The 22,409-nt window shown below is 28.1% G+C and overlaps 1 protein-coding gene across 3 annotated transcripts; it reads right to left on the bottom strand.

Annotated features, from left to right (window-relative positions):
- Window positions 1–6,536: 6,536 nt before the first annotated feature.
- On the bottom strand, window positions 6,537–22,329 carry LOC107442659 (coilin). Of its 3 annotated transcripts, XM_043052197.2 has the most exons (8): window positions 21,980–22,309; window positions 19,181–19,276; window positions 16,421–17,525; window positions 14,551–14,652; window positions 12,193–12,240; window positions 11,286–11,361; window positions 6,898–6,965; window positions 6,537–6,811 (listed from the first exon to the last, which is right to left on the bottom strand). In XM_043052197.2, the coding sequence occupies exons 3-8, from the start codon at window positions 17,459–17,461 to the stop codon at window positions 6,764–6,766; spliced, it is 1,383 nt and encodes a 460-aa protein (XP_042908131.1). In that variant the 5' UTR covers window positions 17,462–17,525; window positions 19,181–19,276; window positions 21,980–22,309; the 3' UTR covers window positions 6,537–6,763. The 3 variants fall into 3 exon arrangements, 2 of the variants coding, with proteins under 2 accessions (XP_042908131.1, XP_015911778.2); XR_011636829.1 differs by lacking the exon at window positions 19,181–19,276 and having other exon boundaries at window positions 14,544–14,652; window positions 21,980–22,329; XM_016056292.3 differs by lacking the exon at window positions 19,181–19,276 and having other exon boundaries at window positions 21,980–22,329.
- Window positions 22,330–22,409: the final 80 nt, after the last annotated feature.

Below are 22,409 nucleotides of genomic sequence, written 5' to 3'. Positions count from 1 at the left end.
AAAGTAATACATTCAGATTATACAAATGCTTATTGTAATGTATTGAAAATAGAAAGAACACGTGGAAGTGATTTGAGAAAAATTGTAAAACGAAAAATTACTTTGAAGTCAAGTGATTTTCCAGTAAATCTTAGGCAAAAAGTTGTTACTCTAATAAAGACCATGTTGAAATGACAAACAGGCCGGTGCCCTTTAGAATTAACTGCATTGATGATTTTATATATTATTGATGATGGTATGTTTTCATCTTTGGATTGTATGAATTTTATTTAGTTTAAAATGTTTGCATATTTCGTATATTTAAACCGTATATTCATTTAAATATAATAGAAGGTTATTTCTGGGAGAACCCCATTCTGTTACAGAATTTATCATTGCTTAAATGTGTGGTCATCATTTTAATTGATGTATTATTAACTATATTTTAAACAAAAAATCAGTGGTATTTGCTAGCTTATAGCTCTATTTCGTGTAAGAAGTTTATAATGCTTTCTTTCATGTTCTTAAATTTTTTTTAATATTTAAAAATTTTTAGTCGTTATATCAGGTAAACTAAATAATAAACTTGAACATGGTGGCAAAGACTGACTATGTAGCCACTATAGTAAAATAATTCATTTAAAACCTTGCTTCATTCGAACATGTGCACAAAAACATATCTTAGTTTAATTGAGTATTTCTGTATTATATTTCACATTATTGTATTCATTTAAAAAATACTGAAGAATATCATTACTCAGAAGATATTTTTAAAAATTAAAATTTTCTTTTTTAAATTTTGGTTAGTTAAGATATCCCCAGTAGTCAATTTCACATTAACCAGAAATATGGTAGTTTTGATCTCTGAGGCAGTTAATAGAATTTGCTTTTAATGTTAAAAATATATTACAGATAACGGAACAAAATGAATTGGTACTTTTTTAAAAAAAAAAGCTGAATTGCACAAACATTTTCAGGTATTTTTCTTTGCATTAGTACAGAGATCTTTATCAAATACCTGTTATTAAAAACATCAATGGCCAAGATTGAAATCAAAACACTTATACAAGGAAATTAATTGAATTAGAATTTTTATTTAAGATATCACTATTACTGGCTAAGAAAGTCATATATTTAATTTGATTCCATAGTGAATACATTCATTAATATAGTATACTATTTCATAGAGCAGAATATTAATTAAACTGATGAGTAAAGTGCTTGTAATGAAGGAAAGCACCTTGAATAACCAACCTATTTATATAATCTAACTATACGTCTTTTGATCAGATTTCAATATATTGGAATATGAGGGGTCTACCTTCAGATATGTTAATTAATTCTTGCTGATGATATCTTAACAGATGAAATCAGATAAAGAAGAAAAAATGCTTTACTTTACTGAAAAAACGTAGCTTTATTCCACAAATTTATACTTTTGGTATAATAAAAATAATAAGTTATTTAGCCATAATCTGTAAAATATGGTTTGAAATTGGTTATTTACACAATTCAACGAAATAGGCTTTCCCAAAGATTTGTGAAATATTTTCTTATAAATTCAAAATTTAAATCTTTTTTTAATCAAATAATATTTAGTTTTCGGAAAAAGCAATTCGTTCATTTTTCTTTACTTGTGTAAATGATTCTGGAGAAATTGTTTATTTTTAATTAGATAACGACCTATTTCAATCAAGTTTGTCAAGTATTTTGTCATACAAAATTGCACACTTTAAAATGGTGTTAAATGTGTAACTCAAACAAATTTTATAATTGTATATCATCATTTTTGAATTTGCTTAAAAAGCAGAGGAGATATATTCAGGGGTGCTACTCGCAAAATATCAAATTGTCTCGCCAGAAATTGCATTTCGTCTCAGTTAAAATCTCTTTTTGGCTCAGTTTGTCTCGACTAAAATTATTTTTTGACTCAGTTTATCTCAGCTAAAATGACTATTAATCAGTTTGATAACAATATAAAGATAATTTTCAGGATCCATAAAACCATTAATAGCATACTAGGAGTACTACAATTATACATACATTCACTATTGCTAGGATTTAAAAAAAACCTGCATATGATTGATTATACGAGTCCACAAAATTGTTTTGTGAACTCTGTTGTTTTCATATATATTGCATTTATCATTTATGCTAATGAATAGTATCTGTTCCAGAATTTTACAAAGTAAATTTTAACTTTCTTACATTTTAAAATATAATGGTGTGACCTTTCTAAAAAGAAATATCTATTTAGTTTTGGTAATTCAAAAGGGAAAATACCCATTTTATTTTGAGCTCTAATTTCATCTCAAAATATATAACTATTCATTTACAATGGAAGGTTCTACAGATTTCAATAATTAAAAGAGAAATTCAGTAATTAAATAATGAGAGTTTAAGAAAATGTAAATAACACAAAGAACAAAAATCACTCTTTGATAAAACTCAGGAGGTGCACTGAAATTTTGAAATATTTTAGGTAGGAATTTTTCAAGAAAATTTTAGGGAGCACTTAATAGCCAAAAAATTTGCATATATACATTTTTATATCAAAACAGAAATATATAAAAATTATTAAACAATTTAAAAAGACACATATAAATATACTTTTCTTTCTAAAATGACTTGCATCCTTTATTAAGTATAAAAGTAAACTTTTTAGTTAATTGGCATTGACTAGTAGATTGTACTTTCTTGCATTGACAAGATCAGTTAGTTGACTATGTTCTTTTAATTTATATAGCTAGATATACAATCATAAAATGTAATTATGAATGTACTTAGCAATTGTTTAAATGCAACAACTGTAGAAAAATGTATCACATCTTTACAGTAACAAATTCAAGAAAAAACTTAATTCTACTTCTTTCTGGAATCGTGATACTGGATTTTAAAATCGCGTGAATATGAATTGCGATATTGGATTTAAAAATCGTGTGAATATGAATCACGATATTGGATTTAAAATTCGCGTGAATGTGAATCGCGATTTTAGATTATAAAATCATGTGAATATGAATCGCGCTGTTGGATTTTAAAAAACACGAAAATACAAATCTCGATATTGGATTTTAAAATCGCGTGAATATGAATCACTATTTTGGATTTTAAAATCGCGTGAATATGAATCACGATTTTGAATTTTAAAATCACGTGAATAAGATTCGCGCTGTTGGATTTTAAAAATGCGAAAATACAAATAGCGATATTGAATTTTTAAATCGCGTAAATAAGGATCACGATGCATAATTTTTAGATCACGTGAATACGAATCGCAATGAGTAATTTTTAAATAGCGTACAAATGCGAAAAACGAGATATGATATTACAACTCAGGGTGCGTAGCCAAATCTTTGAATCAAAAATAAGCACTTTTTAAAAACTTTTCAAGCACTCAAAAAATTCATATTCAATCAATGATATTATTGAAAAACAAAAACTTTTTATAAACAGTTTTAGCGTTAAAAAAAAAAAGAAGAAACGGACGTAAATCGAAACAATCAGTACTTTCCCACATCACCGAGTGAATTCAACTTGACTCTGAACAAAAGTACCCTTACCCCCTACATCAAAAAAGTGTTAGAAGTAAAATAAAATAAACAAGAATAAAATTATAAATTAAAAAGAAAAACATTTAATAAGGATCTGACTCTATCCGAATTGGAGTTTTGGGTTTCAGTTTCGAGTGTGCGCGCATGCGCAAGTCATAACGTGGGTACGACATGAAATCCGTGTGAATGATTACGTAGCTAACACCCCATTTTTCGTGAAATGCAGGGGATCCGCCAGATGTCACTGAAGGAAAAAGAAAAAAATATTCGTGAAAAAAAGCACTTTTTAAAAACGCCAGCTGAAAAAAGCACCTTTAAAAGCTTTTAAAACCGAAATCTCCCAAAAAGCAGCTTTAAGTACTTTTTACAAACGCTACGCACCCTGCAACTGCGTGATAGCGAATCGCAATATTGGATTTAAAAATGCGTGAATACGAATCGCGACGTTGGATTTTAAACTCGCGAGAATACAGATCGCGATATTGAATTATTAAATTGAGTGAATAGGAATTGCTAATACGATTTTTAAATAGCGTAAAAAAAATCGCAACACGTAAGTTTTAAATCAGTTAAATACGAAAATCGATGATTGATATTAAAATCGTCTGATTAAAAATCGCGATTTTAGCATATTCCAGCGCAGTTCCTAATAATTAAAATTCCGAAAATTAGCCAAAAAAAAAATCTAATGTCGGCGGTCGAAACGAAATGCTTAGACTCCTTTCCACTCTATAGCGGAAGTCGCGGTTGTCAACGCAACAAGCCCGCGGCAGCTCCCCCCTGGCTTGGGTTTCTCTAATTGGACTCCCTAAAAGTTTTAGTTTTTGGAGCATGGTCGGAAATTTTGGGAGAAAAAAGCGGATTTCCGCTTTTTTGCGGAAGTCTTTCATCCCTGAATAATTATGTGCACTGTACAGTTTCCTAAGGAAAAAAAAGCAAGATAATAACCAATAGTATAAGGGAAGAATACCCTCTTTTTGTTACAAGATCACGTGCATGCGATACTGATTGCTACTCACTGCGGTACATAATCCAATTGTAGACACGAAACGCATATTCTATATGCATTCCAATAGCTGATTCGCCAAACGGAATTTCTGACATTGACAGGCGTGAACGGCAAAATGCTCTCCAATGACTCACGGCGATGCGGATTAATATTTGAAACTGAATTCAGGTTTGTCAAATTTTGGACGTTTTGTCTCAGAATGGCGCAGCTTTGGCAGACACTGAGCTGAATGTCGCAGTTATGCCGTTTTGTCTCAGTTTGTCGCAAATGGCGCAGGCGTAGCACCCCTGTATATTGAAACATGTATGAAGTGGAATTAACATTAAGATATCCAAACTATAGGAACAATATTTAACAGATTATTCAAAAAATAATTTATTATAATTACAAAAAAATTTCATTCTTTAATTTAAAAATAGTATAAAAAATTTTTGAACTATAAAATTTTGCAACATCTATATTTTTTAGAAAAAATGCATTAGTTACTTGAATCATACAAAATTTAAAAATCTGTTGAATAATTCAGGAAAAATATAATAAATGAAAAATAATTTATATAAATTTTCATTTATATAAATTGCCCTCATATCAAATGAAAAAAAAAAACGTTATATTGACATTTTAATTCTAACCCTACCTGCATTTATTATTTACTGAAAAAGTTGAATGGAATTGTAGAGAATGGTACACTGTATAACATTCCTCATCAAATTACGGAAAAGCCAAATGGCACTCTTGTTGTCAATACAATTTATCATGAAAACCTAACATTTTCAAATGAATATGTTACGGAAAAAAAAAATCATATATACCATAAATTTTATAGTAATATTTACCTTAAATTCGCTAAATTATACTAATTAAAAAAATATTACTATAAAAATTACTTTATTGTATGGTAAAAATGTATTTTACGGTAAAATTGATTTGAAACCGCAATAAGAATGCAACTAAAACCAAGCAAAAGGCCTGAATAAGTAAAATACCAGTACAATAGTTAAAAGCAAATATAAGATGACTAAACATAAGAAAAAAGATGAGGTAAAAACACGAAGGTAGTTAAAAGGTAAGCAGCTAAATTTAACAAATTAGCCAAAATCAAACAAAAGCCTGAAAAAAAGTTAAAAAAAAAAACAATATCTAAAAGGTAATTAGCTAAAATTAATAAATGAGCTAAAACCAGGCAAAAGGACTGAATAATTAAAATACCAGTGGATAAAAACAAGTGTAAAATGACATGACATCATCAATAATAATAATAATTAAAAAAAAAGGAGTTTGATACTTTTATTTTTAGTATTGTTATAAATAAAAGTCTCATATGTTTAATCTTCTGATAAGATTGAGAAAAAATTTATATACTTGAAAAAGTATTTGTATAGTATATTACAATAAAATAAGAGTAATTATTGCAAAAAAAAATTTTAGAACTATTGAAGAGCAATTCTGTTAAACAGTATGGTGTGGGGAAAGTTACTTTCCATAAATTCTTGTATATTAATTAGCTTTTTTAAAATAACTAATTTAATTTGACTAAATAAATTGCAACCAAATCCGGCTTGTACTCAACCACCCGATTTGAATAGATTGCTAAATTCATGAAATTGCTAACAAGGTGCTTTTTCTACCAGCACTTTGTCCTTAATTATCCTTTTAAATATATTTTTTTCAGATATTCAAAAAATAATTGTTTTTAATTACGCAAATACACTGAATTCTTCTTTTTTAGAAGATTATAGAGTAAAATATTAATTTTGATTTTAAATTGAAAAATTTATTAAAAGCTGTACATCTCTTTTTCCCGGGATATTCCATTTGTGCCTTTAAACGGGGCATAGAGCTGCGAAAAATCTTACATAGCTGAAAGTGGGCACGCGACTGCAAAGGATAAATTCAATTGTAAATAAATAAAAAAAAGTATTAATTTTTTAAAAAAAATTTAGCAACATTGTCTAAGATTGAATAATTCAAAAATATAATAAAGAGATTTCAACTAACATTCTTATTAAATTTATTTCATAAATTTACAAGTATTTGACATTAGAACACAAGTATTTAATAATTTAATATTAGTACACCTATAAAGAAAAGCTGGTACATTCCAAATGTATACAAAATAATGTACAGATAACTAGAATTAACATATAAATTGCAATTATTTGTATAGTTGAATCTGAGTACATTGTGAATTGAATTAAGCAATAGATTAATTCTAAGTTAATTACGGAATAAGTCTAGGATCTATCAAAGCTGTCCAGTTTAGGGAAACCTAAAAAAATAAGAAAGACAGGTAAAGAAAATGCCTGATGTAGAAGGAAAAAAACAAAAATTTATAATTTTGAAAAACAAAAGTACCGTTTTAATGACTTGATCATCTGGAGGAGGTTCATCCTTCCACAAGTTCTCAAACTTTCCTGATTTTCCTTTGTTAGGAAGAGAAAAAAATAAAGAAAATAATTCTTAATTAAATATAAAATAAAATTAATGTATAGTTTCAAATGTCAGAAAAAACAAACAAACTTCTAAGTGAAAATAAACTAATGGTGAATTACTGAAAACTTCTTTACGTCAATCAATTCCATTTCTACTGTTTTTAAAGTAAAGGTCATTCAATAAAATTTAAATTTAACTGAAAGATATTATTTATCTTCAATTAAAATTTATTATTTATTTTCATTACATTATCAATGTCTTTTGAGAATCAAATATAAGAAAAGAAATGAAGCAATGTTGTTCAATCATAATTCAAATAATCGAATAATAGTAGTAATAATGATTAAAAAAAAAACATTGAAAATTTAGAAACAGAAAGTTTGTCCCCTGCCTTTATTTTGCAAACTACTTCAAAAATTAAAGTTATAAGGCAAAGACTATGCAGATTTATTGACAAAATTTCATTGTATCTTTTTAATTCATCATATGTGCTATTAACAGTGAATTGATTCATCATCATTTTATATGAATTGAACTTATTCTCACTAAAAAGTATATTAAATATTTTTTAAAAAATTTGTTTGAAAAGGAATTTATCGGTAGCTCATAGCAGAGATGCCAACTGCTCCGGACACGCCAAAATAATTTTAAAAAAAACGATAAATAACTACGAAGTAAATTTTGCAAATATTTTACTAGTTTTGCTTGCTTTTTAAAGGGTATAACATGACATAAGTATTACAAAGTGGCGAATTATATAAACCTACGCATTATTTAGAAATAGAGGTGGATAAAAATCACAATTAATAAACTACCACTTTAAAATATATATTTGCTGTCTGGAGCAAGTTGGCATCTCTGTCATAGTTATGTTGCAGAATATTCAGCATTAGGACGAAATCATTATTTGTGCCTTCCTATTGAGTATCAGAAAAAAGTAATTAACAAGGCAAAACATAACTAAATTTAAGGTAGTCTATAGGTGCAGTCTTGTCAAGTACTAACCAAAGTATTTGTTAAGGTTAATTTGTTTTATAAATTTTAAGAGCTATTTTCTTTCCAAAAAACATACTTTGGTATTGACCAATGAAAATGTGTAATTTTACTAGCAATATTGTTTTGTAACTGGTCCTGCAGACCAGTGTTTAAATTTTAATAAATTCTTTCCCTTCCTTTGATAAGGTTGAGTGTTAGTCCTGCTTCTTTTGATTTTTAAGCTGGTAGTTATATACATAAAAAAAAGTTCTCCTTATGTTATTTAACACAAAATTTGTGTTAAGAATAGGTTCGTGAAGGGGTTCAGTGCTATGCTTTGAGTTTTTTTCTTTTCTCATAGCAAATTATAGTATGCCCTCTTGGCATAATTTTAGAGTGTTAAACTATTATAATACATTATTGTTCAAAGGCTACCATCTAATAGCATTGAATAAATAAAAAACAATTTATCTAAACAACAAAGAAAGAAAAACATGTAATTAGCAAAACTTTCATAATTCGAATTTTGTAAGTCAATTAGGAAGATTTATTACAATTTCGAAAAATAAAACATAATGGTAAGATACATTTTTTAAATATTTTACTTCTTTTTAATAAAAAATTCTTTATGGTATTGTTAAGTTTAAAAATGCTTATATATATATTGTTTGATGTACAGTGTCAACAATAAAATGAACTAAATAAATAGTAAAAAATAAACACATGAATCACAGGGGAAAAGAAAACTATATCAGAAGTTAATTTATGCTCTTTGTAAAAATAAGTTTCTTAAGAAAACCTTAAGTGCAAATGTTACTAAGTTCTTTATTGAAATAAACAATTGTTAAATTACGAGATTTATAAAATGCAAGCTAACTTGCTTAACACTTTAGATATTCTTACTAATTAACACTTAAACCATTTTTTCCAAGAAAATGGATTTTATTTCAACATTTCACTTACGGAAATAAAAATATAAAAATAACCATTTACGCAAATAATTATAAAGAATTGTAAATGTATACAGTGTTAAAAGACTAATTATTAAGACAATGCGTTTAACGCCTTGGTATTTATATTACATACAAAACATGAATTTGACTATGGCATGGCCCCAGGTAAAGCACATGCCTGAGACAAGAGTGATGTCTAGAGTGAAGAACATATGGCACCGTTTCACAGTTAAAAGAGAGTTTGTGGTAGAAGTTGTAGTTCATGTTGTGAGCAGTGTCTCTGGCACACTTAGGGCCATTAATTGTTGAGTTTCAGTGCCAACTGTTGGGCTCTGCTACAGGATAAATGGAAGCTGACATATTAAAAATATATTTTATATACTTATTCAGGGTGAGTAGTGTTTTTAAAAAGTACTTAGAGGTGCTTATTTTCAATTTTTGTTTTTTGAAAAGCCCTTTAAGTTTCTTTTTTCCATTGGGTGTTCCTTTTCCGAAATGAGATTTTTCTTGTACTGTGTCGATTTTTGACAGGAATTACCAAAAAAGGGTAGTTCACACATTCCTTTGCACTGTCATATGATTTACATGCTTGATGAATGCTTTTGGGTCTACATGTGCCTGCACTGAGCTGGATTCGGTGTAAAAGATTCTTGCACTCTCATATGAAATTGTGCTGCATTTTGCAGGAGATTCTTGATTTGAAGCCTTATTTTCTGCCCTTTGAAATCAAATGGAAAAACCATCATATTCCTCACTGACGAATCAATGGTCTTCATCTGCTATTTTATTTATAGATCAGCACCATAATTCTTGAACTTAACTTTGGGATTATTCACTAATTACAGATTTTCATGCGAGTCCAGAGCCTGAGTCACAAAGCTTCATTACCCCAATTTAAAAAAGATAAAAATTGAATTTATAAACAGTAGGATTTTTTACCTGAGGGACCATCCACTAATTGCAAATATACTTTTAAAATTTACTATTGTACCTAATTTTTAAAATTTTCTGTGGTCTTAAATTACATTAAGAAAAATCTCAATATTTAGAAGCCAGTTTTTAAAAAAGTATGAAGTGAGGGTTTTTTCATTATTTTAACATTTAGCAAATGCAGTTAAAAATCTTTAATTAAAAAACTGAAATAAAAAATTCAGTCTTCTCAAATTTGTTAAAAGTCATGAATTTAACATATAATAGTTTACTTCTGACAAAAATGTTTCGCTTCATTTCTTATTGTCTTAACATTTCAAAATTATTGAAAACATTTTTAATCATTTCATTAAAGAAATACTGAACTAAGTAAAACATTTTAATAAAAATTTAGTGAAGGCCACTCACAAATTTATATTAGTAATATGAATTTATTAACTTTCCTTAATTTGTTTAATTCTCTAATTTACATATAGCTTTATAAATTCAGTATGATAAATAACAGTCCTGTTAATGTTTTGTTAAATATACTTTTATAAATAGCTTTTATTTAAACAGGGTTCCCATTCAATTTCAGAAAAAAAAACTCCCTGACTTTTCCAGGAGGTATATCAGGTAAATTTCAATGAAAATCCATACCACATTTTATCTATATCATGCAATTTTTCATTGAAAATTTTGACTTTTTTTACTTGCAATGCCAAACATCAGATTTTGCAAGCAAAAACTCATAATAGAATGAAAATTGAAACATGGAAAAGCTACACTAAAAAGTAAATTTTATAAAATAATTATAGAAGATATTAGAATTATTTAACTTGAATCTCAGTAACTGATTACTGTTACTGGCAATTTTAAGACTGCTTATTTTCCAGGTTTTTTGTAAAAAAATTACAACTTTGTTTGCTTTTAAGAGTTAAAATAAAATTCCCTGACAATTCCAGGTTTTCCCTGACCCTTGAAAGCCCTGTTTAAATTTTAAAAAATTCACCTGCTAACTTTGTTAAATTATATATAATTATATTCTTTTTTACATAATTAAATAAAGTAATCATTAATTTAAAAATAAAATGAATGACCCAATATTGAATGTATTTAAAATTCTGCATAAATTGTTTTTATGGTCATGTCAATAATGTAATGAAGAAAAGATTTTTTGCCAGAAACTAGTAATTTTATCATGATCAGTTTTTGCAAATGTTTTTGCATTTCATTAATATAGCTACAAAACTATAAATGCACTTACAAGAACTTTCAACATCAGAAAGAGAATTTTTTATTAGTGCGCATATGATTTTCTTTAAGGTTAAATAATTAAATTACTACTTGGTCATAGGTAAATATTAAGTAGACTGGCAAAAAGTTATATACATCTCTAGTTAATACAATACATAATACAAGCACTTTTGATAAATAATAATAACACATACACAACAGTAAAGAAATAGGTACCTGGTTTAATTTCTTCTTGAATTAATTCAATTTCTAGTTCATCAGTGTTTGGATCCACTTTTCGCAAAATTCCTTCCTGCAAAAAAATAATTTTCCATTCAAAAATAACCATCACTGAAAACATTAACACATTTTCATAGTTTTAAAAGTTAGAATAAGAGAGAAAATTGAGTTTCTCCTTTAAAGTTATGTCTAAAAAGTATATTATAAAATTAAGCAAAATTACATCAATCTATTCTTACACGTAAAATAGCACATTGCATTCCTCAATGTTCAATTGCAGTTATGCACAATAACTTAATATTTTAAAATTAAGAAAAACATATCAAACCATTTTCACAAGTAAATGTATATCGAGGAAAAAGCTTGTTCCATTTTGGAAAAATGTTATGAGAAATTAAATAGAATGCGCAAATTCACATGAATTTAAAATCTAATTTGTATTGAACAACAATAAAAAGACACGTCACTATCAGAAAAATTAATTTGATTTGGACGATGTCATGCAAATTTTATTTAGTAAGAAGCTAACATACACACACACACAAAACTTTAAAAAGCACTCTATATCAACTAGGTCAAAACTTTTTTTTAAAACTTGCATTTGTTTTATTATTGTCAATTATACATTTGTTATTATTATTGCCAATGTAGTTGTGGCTTTAATTATAGCAATTCCCAATTAAGGCTGGATGATAACAATTAAATAAGTTTTTTACACTAAAACACAATGGTAAAAACACTGATGACTATTGATTTTATCCACAAAAATTAGAATTTCTTCCTTTTGTTAAATAACTTATGCCATGGAAATAAAAATATTAACACAGATGTAATATAATAAATAAATAAAATAAATCTGTGAATCAATCAGAATTAAGAAAAATAAATTTAGAACTTTTTTTACTTTATATTCAGAAACTTCAGGGCAATATTCTTCATTTAGTTCTAATACCTAAAAAGAAAACAAAATATATTAATATAGCAATTTTACATAGCAGCACAAAGCAATTTTTCTTATATTTTTTAAAAAAGTTAAACTATAATGAATAATAATAATAATTAAAAAAACATTAATAAAATCTCTTAACTAGATCTCTCATTAGAATCTCTTTTCATTCCCACATTATAATCCTTAGTTTTTATTTAAGTTACACTATAATCAGGGTTGCCACAGAAAAAAATGAACAAAATAGTTGCTTCTAGCAGCCTAATATGCACGAAAATAGTCGCGTAAAATTTTATTATAAGACTTCATTGAAATATACCATGATCCATTTAGTCAAGTTGATGGCCAATATGATAATTTTTAAATAAACGTTAGTATTCTAACACTAAATTTTCATATGAAAAAATTAGTATATTTGTAGAACATTAAATACTTTTAAATGCTAGAATTCAGAAATTTAAAAAACATACTCTTTCTATTAATTTTCCCCTTCACACAATTTTTCTTTTTATCAATAATTGATTTAGCAAACATATATATAGATACTAGGGGGCAGAGCCCACTGCTTGCTGCCGCTCTCCAACCCCCAATATTTCCTTCGCAATTAATTTCTGTATTATACTCACTATCAATAAAAAATTCTAACTAAATCAATTTAAAGTGTAATACATTGCAGATTTAAAGAAAAATACTATATACATTTGAAAATGATAAAAATTAAAAACTGCATTGTATGAGCATATGTTCTGGCTGAAATGTTGTGAATCAGAAGAGAGTCATAATAATAATTCTCTTAGTGCTTCGGAGTACTGGGGGGATTCTAGTTGAATTTTACCATGGTGGCAACAATTATGCTTGATTCTTCTGTGCTCATTTTGAAAAAGTAAAGCCTCACAGTAATCACATTTTACATTAATGCCAATCAATTTATGCTAAAAAAATACTGTTAGGAGCACAGACGTCTCACAATAGTCTCCTTTTCCTGAAAATAGTTGCTTTTTTAGCCTTTTCAAGCAAAAAAAAGTTGCCATAAATGCCTCAGGTCAAAAATAAGTGCAAATAGTCGCATTTTAGTATCCTGTGGCAACCCTGTATAATCCAAAATAAAATTAAAAAAAAAAACTTCATAAAATCTTTTCTTATTAGTAGTTATTTGCTTCTTATGGAAGTTTTCTATCATTTTAATAACATAACAATGAGAAAAAACAACGTTGATTGCCCAAGTTATAATAGTTAAATAATTATCAAGAAGAAATAAGAATGATCAAAAGAGAAGTACAATATCAGAACTGACTAAAATAAAATTTGTAATACAATACACTATATTTAATAGTTTTCTCGGTCCTTATCATAGAATTTTGTTCATATTCTATAGTATCATAGAATATGAACAAAACTTCACTTGTATTTAAAATATTAGTTTAATATTTACAAGTAGATGGGATATTTAATATTAAGTTAGCAAAAATTAACAATTTTATTTGCAGTAGAAAACTACCACTAACTTGTAGTTGTCCTTAGAAATCAAATCAAATGAATAAATGGTTTTCATTATTATTTCTAGAACTTTTTGCAGAAATAAAAGTTATATTTAAAATAAGTAGAAAATTTTCGTACCTTTATTTAAAGAAAAAAAAAATACAGTAATACTTATTTTACATATAAATGATATATGGAGAATGTTGGGGTAATCTGTTAGCCTTATAATATCTCTGAACTCACTTTGGCCCATAGTATCTATTGATATGGTCCTTGAACTTAAGATTAACAGAAATATAAAAAAGAAAAAGCAACAGAAAAAATATTTCGTAACAACTTTTAGTATGTTATTTACTACTGAAGTTCACCTTGATAATACTATTTTGTAATACATTACAACTATCACATTTCTTTGATACTGTATACAAAACAGATTTTGTTTTCTATACGAAATAAAAATTAACTTCAGGGGAAAATGAAATTTTTTAAATTCTTTTATCTTTTGTATACCTATAAGCTTTCTATTAAAATATAATTTGTAACTTCATCCTCTGTATTGTTACTTCATATACTTTAAAAACATTAATATATATTGACTATTTTATTTTAATTTATATTGACTGTGCCACAGTAAAGAAAATTGGTTAAATGTTTATTGGTCATTCATGTTACTTTCAAATCAATGATATTTCCTAATTTTTGTAGCTTGTTACTAATAAAAAGAGCAACTCTGATTTATGATACTGTCTAAAATCACCTTGTTAACCAAAAGTATTCATTGCTAAATAAATATTGAAATTAAAAGAACATTAAAATTTGAGAGACAAGACCTCAAACCTTATATGCCAAACGAGTACCCACAGGTGGCAAGGAATTTAAAGGTGTGTAGTTTTGATAAGCTGGCTTTACATCAGTCTTTGAGACATCAATGTTTTCCACCTATAACAAAAACATAAAATGAGAATAAAATATATTTAATTCCTAAAGCAAAAATGTTTTAGTTCAAAAGGCATCTGACTGTTGAAAGAAAAACTAGGTACAATTTGTTAGGTAATCTTTAAACAAGTTCTAACATTACATGGAAATATAAAAATACAATTTATTTAATTGGATCTAGTACCAGTGGCTGAATCATTAGTAAAGAATACTATATTATTTGTTTTAGAAGGCCCGTAAAAAATTGTCCTACAATTTTCGAGACTTAATTCTGGTACATCTGGTATTATATTAATAAGATAGGTAATGGGTGTAACAGTAATATGTTCCTGAAAAAGTATTTTAAGACTCCTTATATAGATAAATACCTTACTTTTTATTATTTAATATGCTGAATTGATAAAGCTATGCACATAGAGGGAAAATATTTGTTGATTTTCGTTAGCAGCTTCAATATTTCCTTATTCACTGCCAATTAGTTACAAATTTTATCAAGGTACAGTAGGGAACCGATTATCCGGAACGATCGGGACCATCGCTATTCCGGATAACTGATTTTTCCAACTTTCTGAATCGCTACAAAAAAACCGTTTTTTTTTATTGTTAAACCCAAATAAAAAAAAATTTTTTTTGGAAATAATCTTAAAAAGAAGAAAAAACGATGAAGTAATACACTNCCAATTGGTTACAAATTTTATCAAGGTATTTTAAAAATTTATATTTTCTTTAAAAATTGCAACAGGGTGCGTAGCCAAATCTTTCAAAAAAAAATAAGCACCTTTTAAGTACTTTTTAAGCATTCAAAAATATTTTTAAGCACTATATACATTAACAAAATGTAAAATAATTTTCAAACACTTTAGATGATCATTAGAAAATAACTAGTTTCTGACAAAAAACTTTTTTCTTGATTATATTAGCTGTTATAAACCGATCAAAAGATTTTTCGGTTTGATATCAGAGGGTGAAAAGTGAAGTCTGAAATAGCGAATATCTTGCAAAATGCAGCAGAGTTGCACATGAGAGTGCAAGAATCCCACCGAACCCAACTCTGTAGACGCACATACCGACTCGCAAGTATTTCATTAAACATCTAAAATGATAGGCGCTTTCATACGCTATGGACTGACAGTACCCCGAAATAAATTGTGAAAACATTGAATAGAACATTGTGAAAAGCACGCTTGTGCATAATACGTGGCGAAAATCGACATGGTAACGAAAAAAAAAATCCTATTTTAGAAAAGGGAAAATTAAGCACTTTTTAAAAACCAATAAAAATAGCACCTTTAAGGGCTTTTAAATAACGAAAATAAAAAATAAGCACGTTTAAGCACTTTTTAAAAATGCTAGTAATTAGGTTCAAAACTTTTAAATTAAAACTGAACAAGGGAATTGTTTCAATTCTTTGAAATGCTGCTAAACAATATTTAAAAAAAAAAAAATTCTTTTTTATAAAAAGAAAATCTTCCAGTTTTCAATTATGGAAATAACGAATCTCCATTGTACAAGATTTAATTAATTACTACTTATTTTTCAAAAAACTATTTAGTCCTAAAAAAGGCAAATAAACAAACCAGGTAGAATATTCATCTCTAACTATTCAAAAAAATCTTTTGACTATTCCAGTCTCGACAGAAAATTAGTATTGATGTTGCATTCTAAGCAAAAAAACTAAACAAATTTAAATTATCAATGTCTTTCCTAACATTGTAATTTTTCTTAAAATGAAACACAGATTAAAAAAAGGATAAAATAAATTCAAGCTTACAGAATAAGTATTGGAACTGCTACTGTTTCTTGGTAAAGGAGAGACACCCCATGGTTTCTCTTTCAACTTTTTCTTAGGAAAAGGAGTAGATTCTTTATTTAACCCACTTATCACAGATTCACAACCTTTTTCAAACTTAGCCTCAATTTCAGAGTCTTCCTTGAGAGACTTGTTTCTTGAAGAATCTAGTTTGGAATTGCTTTTAACATTATTTTTTCCAATTGGCAACACTTTTGCATCATCGAAGCTGCTATTAAGATCACTCTCCATGGTTATTGACATGTCTGTGCTTTTAGGAGAAGGAGAGCGAAATATTACATGCTTTCTTATATTTGAGGAGGTGTTATAGGTTTTCTCACATTCAACATCACAAAGAAAACTTCCCTCCATCTCTGTTGTAACATCTGCTGGCAAACTTAAACTTTCAGTAGTCAAAATTGCTCTACGTTTTCTCCTCCGACGTCTCGTTTTGCAGCGACTTTTCACGCTATCATCTTGACTTCCACTGTTGTTGAGGGATTCAGTCAAATTTAAAAGAGCCTGACTGTCTGACAGCACATAAGTACTACTCTCAGGTATGGGACTTAAATTAGTTTTACTAAATAATTCACAAGTCTTATACAGATTAGAGTCAGAAACACCATACTCGACTTTTTTACCATTTGTAACATTCACATCAGATTGGCAAACATTCTGATTATTTTTTTCTGCCTCAGATAGTTTCACAGCAAAATTGATGAAATCGCTAGTGGGTGTCTTATGATATGGTCTTTTCTTTTTTCCAACAGGTTGCTTATTACTTTTCCCTTTATCGTGTGAAGTATTGACTGCTGAATTTTTTTCCAAGCCTGATAAATTCTCGTGTGAAGAAAAATCTCCCGATTCATCAGAAATACATGAAGTCTCATTTCTCTTTTTCTTCTTTTTACTATTTGCTGAGAGAGTATAGTTTTCCATTGACAATGTTTCACTTTTTCTTTTACGAGATTTATCTAGACTAACTACACTATTAGAAAGAGAATGAACAGAAGCTTGATTCATTGAAAAGTTAATACCTAGGGCGCTACATTCTAAAGATGTTTCACATGGATTTTCAAGCTGTATTCTAGAAAAAAAAAAATATTTTTGATTATCATAAGGATTAGTGAACCAAAGATATAACAGGGGTAATTGTGAGTCCAAGTCAAAATTCCGGAAAATTTCTTAAATAAAAAAAAGAAGTTTAAGTCGAAAAATTAGAAAAAAATTTAAACAAGGTTTTTTTCCCTCTTCTCAATATTTCTTAGTTTACTTAAACCTATTAGTTTACTATTACACATACCTATACCATTCACACATACCTATGATGACCTGGAGAAGTAATTGAAATTTACAAATATGTCTTTCTTTCTTGAGTTTATGATTATAATAGCTATTTACTGATAAAAAATGAATATTAATCTTGAATATAAGCTTATAAAGTATCTGGGTCTCCTTTACAAACAAATAAAATAAACTGTGTTTTTACATTCCACCTCTGAAAATTTGATTTCCGTAAACTTTTGTGATCAATGATTTTTTGAAACGTCTGAACCTTCGATCTCTTTAAACTTCCGGATCACGGTTAGCAAAAAATCCGGATTTTTTCCAGAGCACAATCAGTCCTGATATAAGACAAAAGTTTGCATTATAGAAAATATTAGTTATTTTTAATAACTTCAGCAGCATCATTAGAAAAAGGTCAGAGTGTGAAAACTCCCATAAAGCTAAAAGAATAGTACATGTTGCCCAATTAGTTCAAAATTCAGAATACTTTTTAAAAGAGAAAACTGATAAACTCAAAGAACAACATTGTTTTCTCTACGTTCCACCTTTTAGTTGTCTGTTTGCTTTGATTTATAAAATTCATGAAAAATGTCTTAATATCAAAAATTGAAGCTCTGAAATTGAGAAGTAATTTTTGAAAATGTAGAGTATAAAAAGGAAATATCGGTAAGTCTATTTCTAACAAACACAATTTATTTTGAAAAATTTACAATAATAAAAGAAAATGGAATAAATAATTCAAGTAAACTATATCAGAACAGGTTATCTAGCACAAATGTATTGAAATATTTCACACTTTGATTTACAAAAAAAAACAAACAAACAAAGATGCACTTTTGGTATTTAACATCCAACATCAAAATGCATAATTAATAGTACTGTGTGATTAAGATTTAACGTAATAACATATTTTTCTGTTTAAAGCAAGATTTTATATCTCATTTGTATAATCTATTTCGATTTTAAAAATAATAAATATTTTAATTGTAAATCAATAATTATTTTTACATTCAACGTCATTGCTTTTCTTTTAAATAAATTTGCTTTTACCTATTTCCCTCTCATATTTTGCATTTTCTCTATAAAATGAAGTGAATAAATAAAACATTGTAATTGGCATTATTGCAATTTAAAATTTTCTATCCTTCTTCAAATCAGCATGATTTTTTTTTTCAAATTAATGTGATCCCATTTAACACGATCCTGCGTTCTTAAAATCCAATATTACAACCCATAATCACATGATTTTAAAACTCAAATATCACATTTCTCATTTTGTGTATATCTTTGCATCTTAATACATATTCAAAAAATTTAAAGAGTCAGTTTTTTATCTATCAACTACTAAGAGTTAGACATTTTTCAGTTAACTACACAGCTGTACTTGGACAGCTGTTAATTCATCAATGAAAAGCTCTAAAAAGAAATAGAACAAATGAGAAGTAGAGAACTCACAGAAGATCCTTTTTTTCTACACTGTTTATTTGATTTCATTTTTAAAATTTTTCAATGCACATATATTTGTTATCTTGTGGACAATTATCTCCAAATCTATATTTGACATAATTGAAAAACAAAAAAAATTAATAAAATGTATGAACAATTTTTTAACAAGGCATTGTCAAAGATATATTAAAAATAAAAGTTTAATTTTTAGTATTTTATCAAATATATTGCATATATTTCAAAATATATTTCATACTAAACATAAAAAATAGTGATTGCTGAAATATATGTTTTTCATTAATCAAAATATTTACAAAAATATTTTCCATTTTTTACAAAAATATTTTTATTTTACAAAAATTTAACCCAAAAAATAAAACCTGGCCCCCAGTGGTTGTTATAACCTATATTTATCCTTATTAGGATGACTTAATTTTTAGTAACTATGCTCATTGGGAAAAGCAATCCCTCGTACCAAACTTTGCCAAAGCCCCCCTCCCCCCCAAAAAAAATCAGTTTTGAAAACCCTTATTCAAAACATAGAAGCACAGTATCACTACATCTTCGGTCAACAGAGGAAAAGCAATGACTATAGCAATGCAGAAAGTGTAAGCATTGATAAATTTTTTTTCCGTATCAGTAGCCATGCTCTAGGAATGAAAGATGTCATAACAATAATAAAGTGACAGCAAACATAAAAAACAAATTAGGCACCCGTATAACTCTCTTTTAAAGAAATTTCCTTTATTTTGCTTCATTTACAATGATCAATATAACCCTGTGATCATTGCATCAGATGATTTGGATCATTCTATACGGAGTATAATTCCATATCTGGACATAACTCTTGAAGATATTTCAGCCAGTATCAGCTGTGTGAACAAATGGTCAGGTGGCCCTTCATGCCAGTTCTAAAATATGTTGAGTGCAGCTGCAATTCCAAAACTTCAAGATAAGTATAAAATAAAAATAATTTGGAATAACTTCGCCTCATCTAATGGAAAGGGTCCAGTGGATGGAATAGGTGGTGCCAAAAAGGGGACAAGTAAGAAATTTTGTTAAGACATGCAAAGGCACAGTTTTTAATGCTAGTTATTTTACTGCTGCAGCTCAAGCAAGCAGCCGCGATATTAAAGTATTTGAAATAAAGTATGATGAAATTGAAAAACATAATGAAAATTTAAACATTTATTCAGTATTTGAGAAAGCATTGCCTATTGAAAACATATCCAAAATGCATTGCATTTATGTAGGACATCAGAAATTAGATAAAGGTACTCATTTGACAAATGAAACAGATTCAAATTTAGTAGTTGAAAATTCAAAGCAATACCTAGGCCTAATCACCAGAAAATATTAAACTTGGAACCTTTCTATTAGTTTAATATTTGGGAAAAAGACATGTATTCCATTATGTAGCGATTTCGCAGAGCGGAGTGGAAGATGATAATGAATTGAAGGTTATGGTTCTGAAGAATGAAGAACATAGATAAAACTGTTTTTAGTACAGATGAAAATGATATTACCTATATAACATTTGATCATGTTCTTCAAATTTTACCAAATCCAACAACGAGACAGTGATATTATGAACTCAATGAAAAACTTTATATGCTTAAGCAAGTTAATTGCATTGCTGCTTAATAGGAAACAAGAAAATGTTTCAATGTATTATGAAGAGAGAAGTACATTTAAACTATGTGCAAAGTTATAGCGCTTGTTAAGAACAATTTGTGCTGAAATATAGCTCTGATTTTTCAGCACTTAATTCAATGTCTTTTTTGGTGGATGAGTAATCAAACTACTAAAGAATTAATTGTTAATAATATTTTTAATGATATATTATTTAAAAAGACAAATTTTCATAAGCAGGAACTTTTTGGGGAGAAAATAAAGGGGAAATTACCGTATTGTGATCTGTGGCAGAATAATCACCAAGTCTTGGAAACTTCCAGGAAATAGCGCATGAGAAACTAAAAAAAAACATCAGAGAAAGGGACTAACTCGAAAGGTATAACTCGTAGCCACCCCCAGGTAAACATCTACATATTTTTTCCAAAAAAATTTGCAAGTTTGAAATCTATTTAGCACCTTGGCAATTATAGTTGGCGCGACAGATCACAATACGGAAATATCCCCAAAATAAATACAATATTTATTATTTTGCCAGATTTCAAAATTTGATTTTGAAAAAAATGTAGCTTACCATGGAATTGCCCATAATTTTTTTTAAGATTAGCTTTTTACTAAGACTTTGGATATTTGGCTAATTTACTAGCTAATAATTTGATATCCTTAACGTGAGCCCTGAATAAGCGATAAACTAAAGCTTAGGTACACACTTTGCTTTATTAACCTTATCCTTAATAAGAGAAAATAAAAGAAACTGTTTTTGTTGTAGTTAATTTACGTCGCACTAGAGCTGCACAATGGGCTATTGGCGACGGTTTGCGAAACATCCTTGAGGATGATCCGAAGACATGCCATCACAATTTTGATCCTCTGCACAGGGGATGGCACCCCTGCTTCGGTAGCCCGACGACCTGCACGCGAAGTCGAGTACTTTAAGGTATAACATTTTAACGAGCAAGTGGTCACCCACCCGCACACTGTCGGTGATCTGCTGGGAACCGTGTCTTAACGATCAGTCCACTGCGGGGCGAAAATAAACTTAACTTGATAACTACTATAAAAGGTTTATGAAGTCACAATACAAATAAATATCAACAGTCAAGTATTAAAGTGATAAACAAAAGATTAAACCTTTGTTATCTCACATTTATATAACTTGAAAGAGTTTATACTTACTTAACAGTATCCTCTTCTCTTAATATTGCAATTTTTTCAGTTTCTAACAATAGACCATCACGGACATATAATTTGAATCCTTCTTGAGGAATAGAAAATTTTCTGATAATAGCTTGCTTAAAATCATCGATAGTTTTTAATTCACGCGGCGAAACATACATCCAGACGTATTTTAATCCCGATACTCCCGGGTTAGCTTCTGAAAAGTCTAATAGCACACGAAATGGTTTTTCTTCCATAATTCAAGAAGCAATAGTTTTAACAATGATTTAGAAATTATGTGCCTCACTAGAAACCCGAACCATATTTTCTGTACTTTTTGTAAAGTGTGCGAAAAACAGTTTTGTTTCAGTTCTTTTCAGTTTTCACTATTGACTGAGGTGGCGAGGAGATTATGATATGTTAATTCGGAGATGCGAGCTTGACTCTA

Source organism: Parasteatoda tepidariorum, chromosome 5 (assembly GCF_043381705.1).
Source record: "Parasteatoda tepidariorum isolate YZ-2023 chromosome 5, CAS_Ptep_4.0, whole genome shotgun sequence".
Classification (NCBI taxonomy): Eukaryota; Metazoa; Arthropoda; class Arachnida; order Araneae; family Theridiidae; genus Parasteatoda; species Parasteatoda tepidariorum.
The sequence above is the reverse complement of the archived record's forward strand: the minus strand, read 5'-3'. Positions and strand labels throughout refer to the sequence as shown.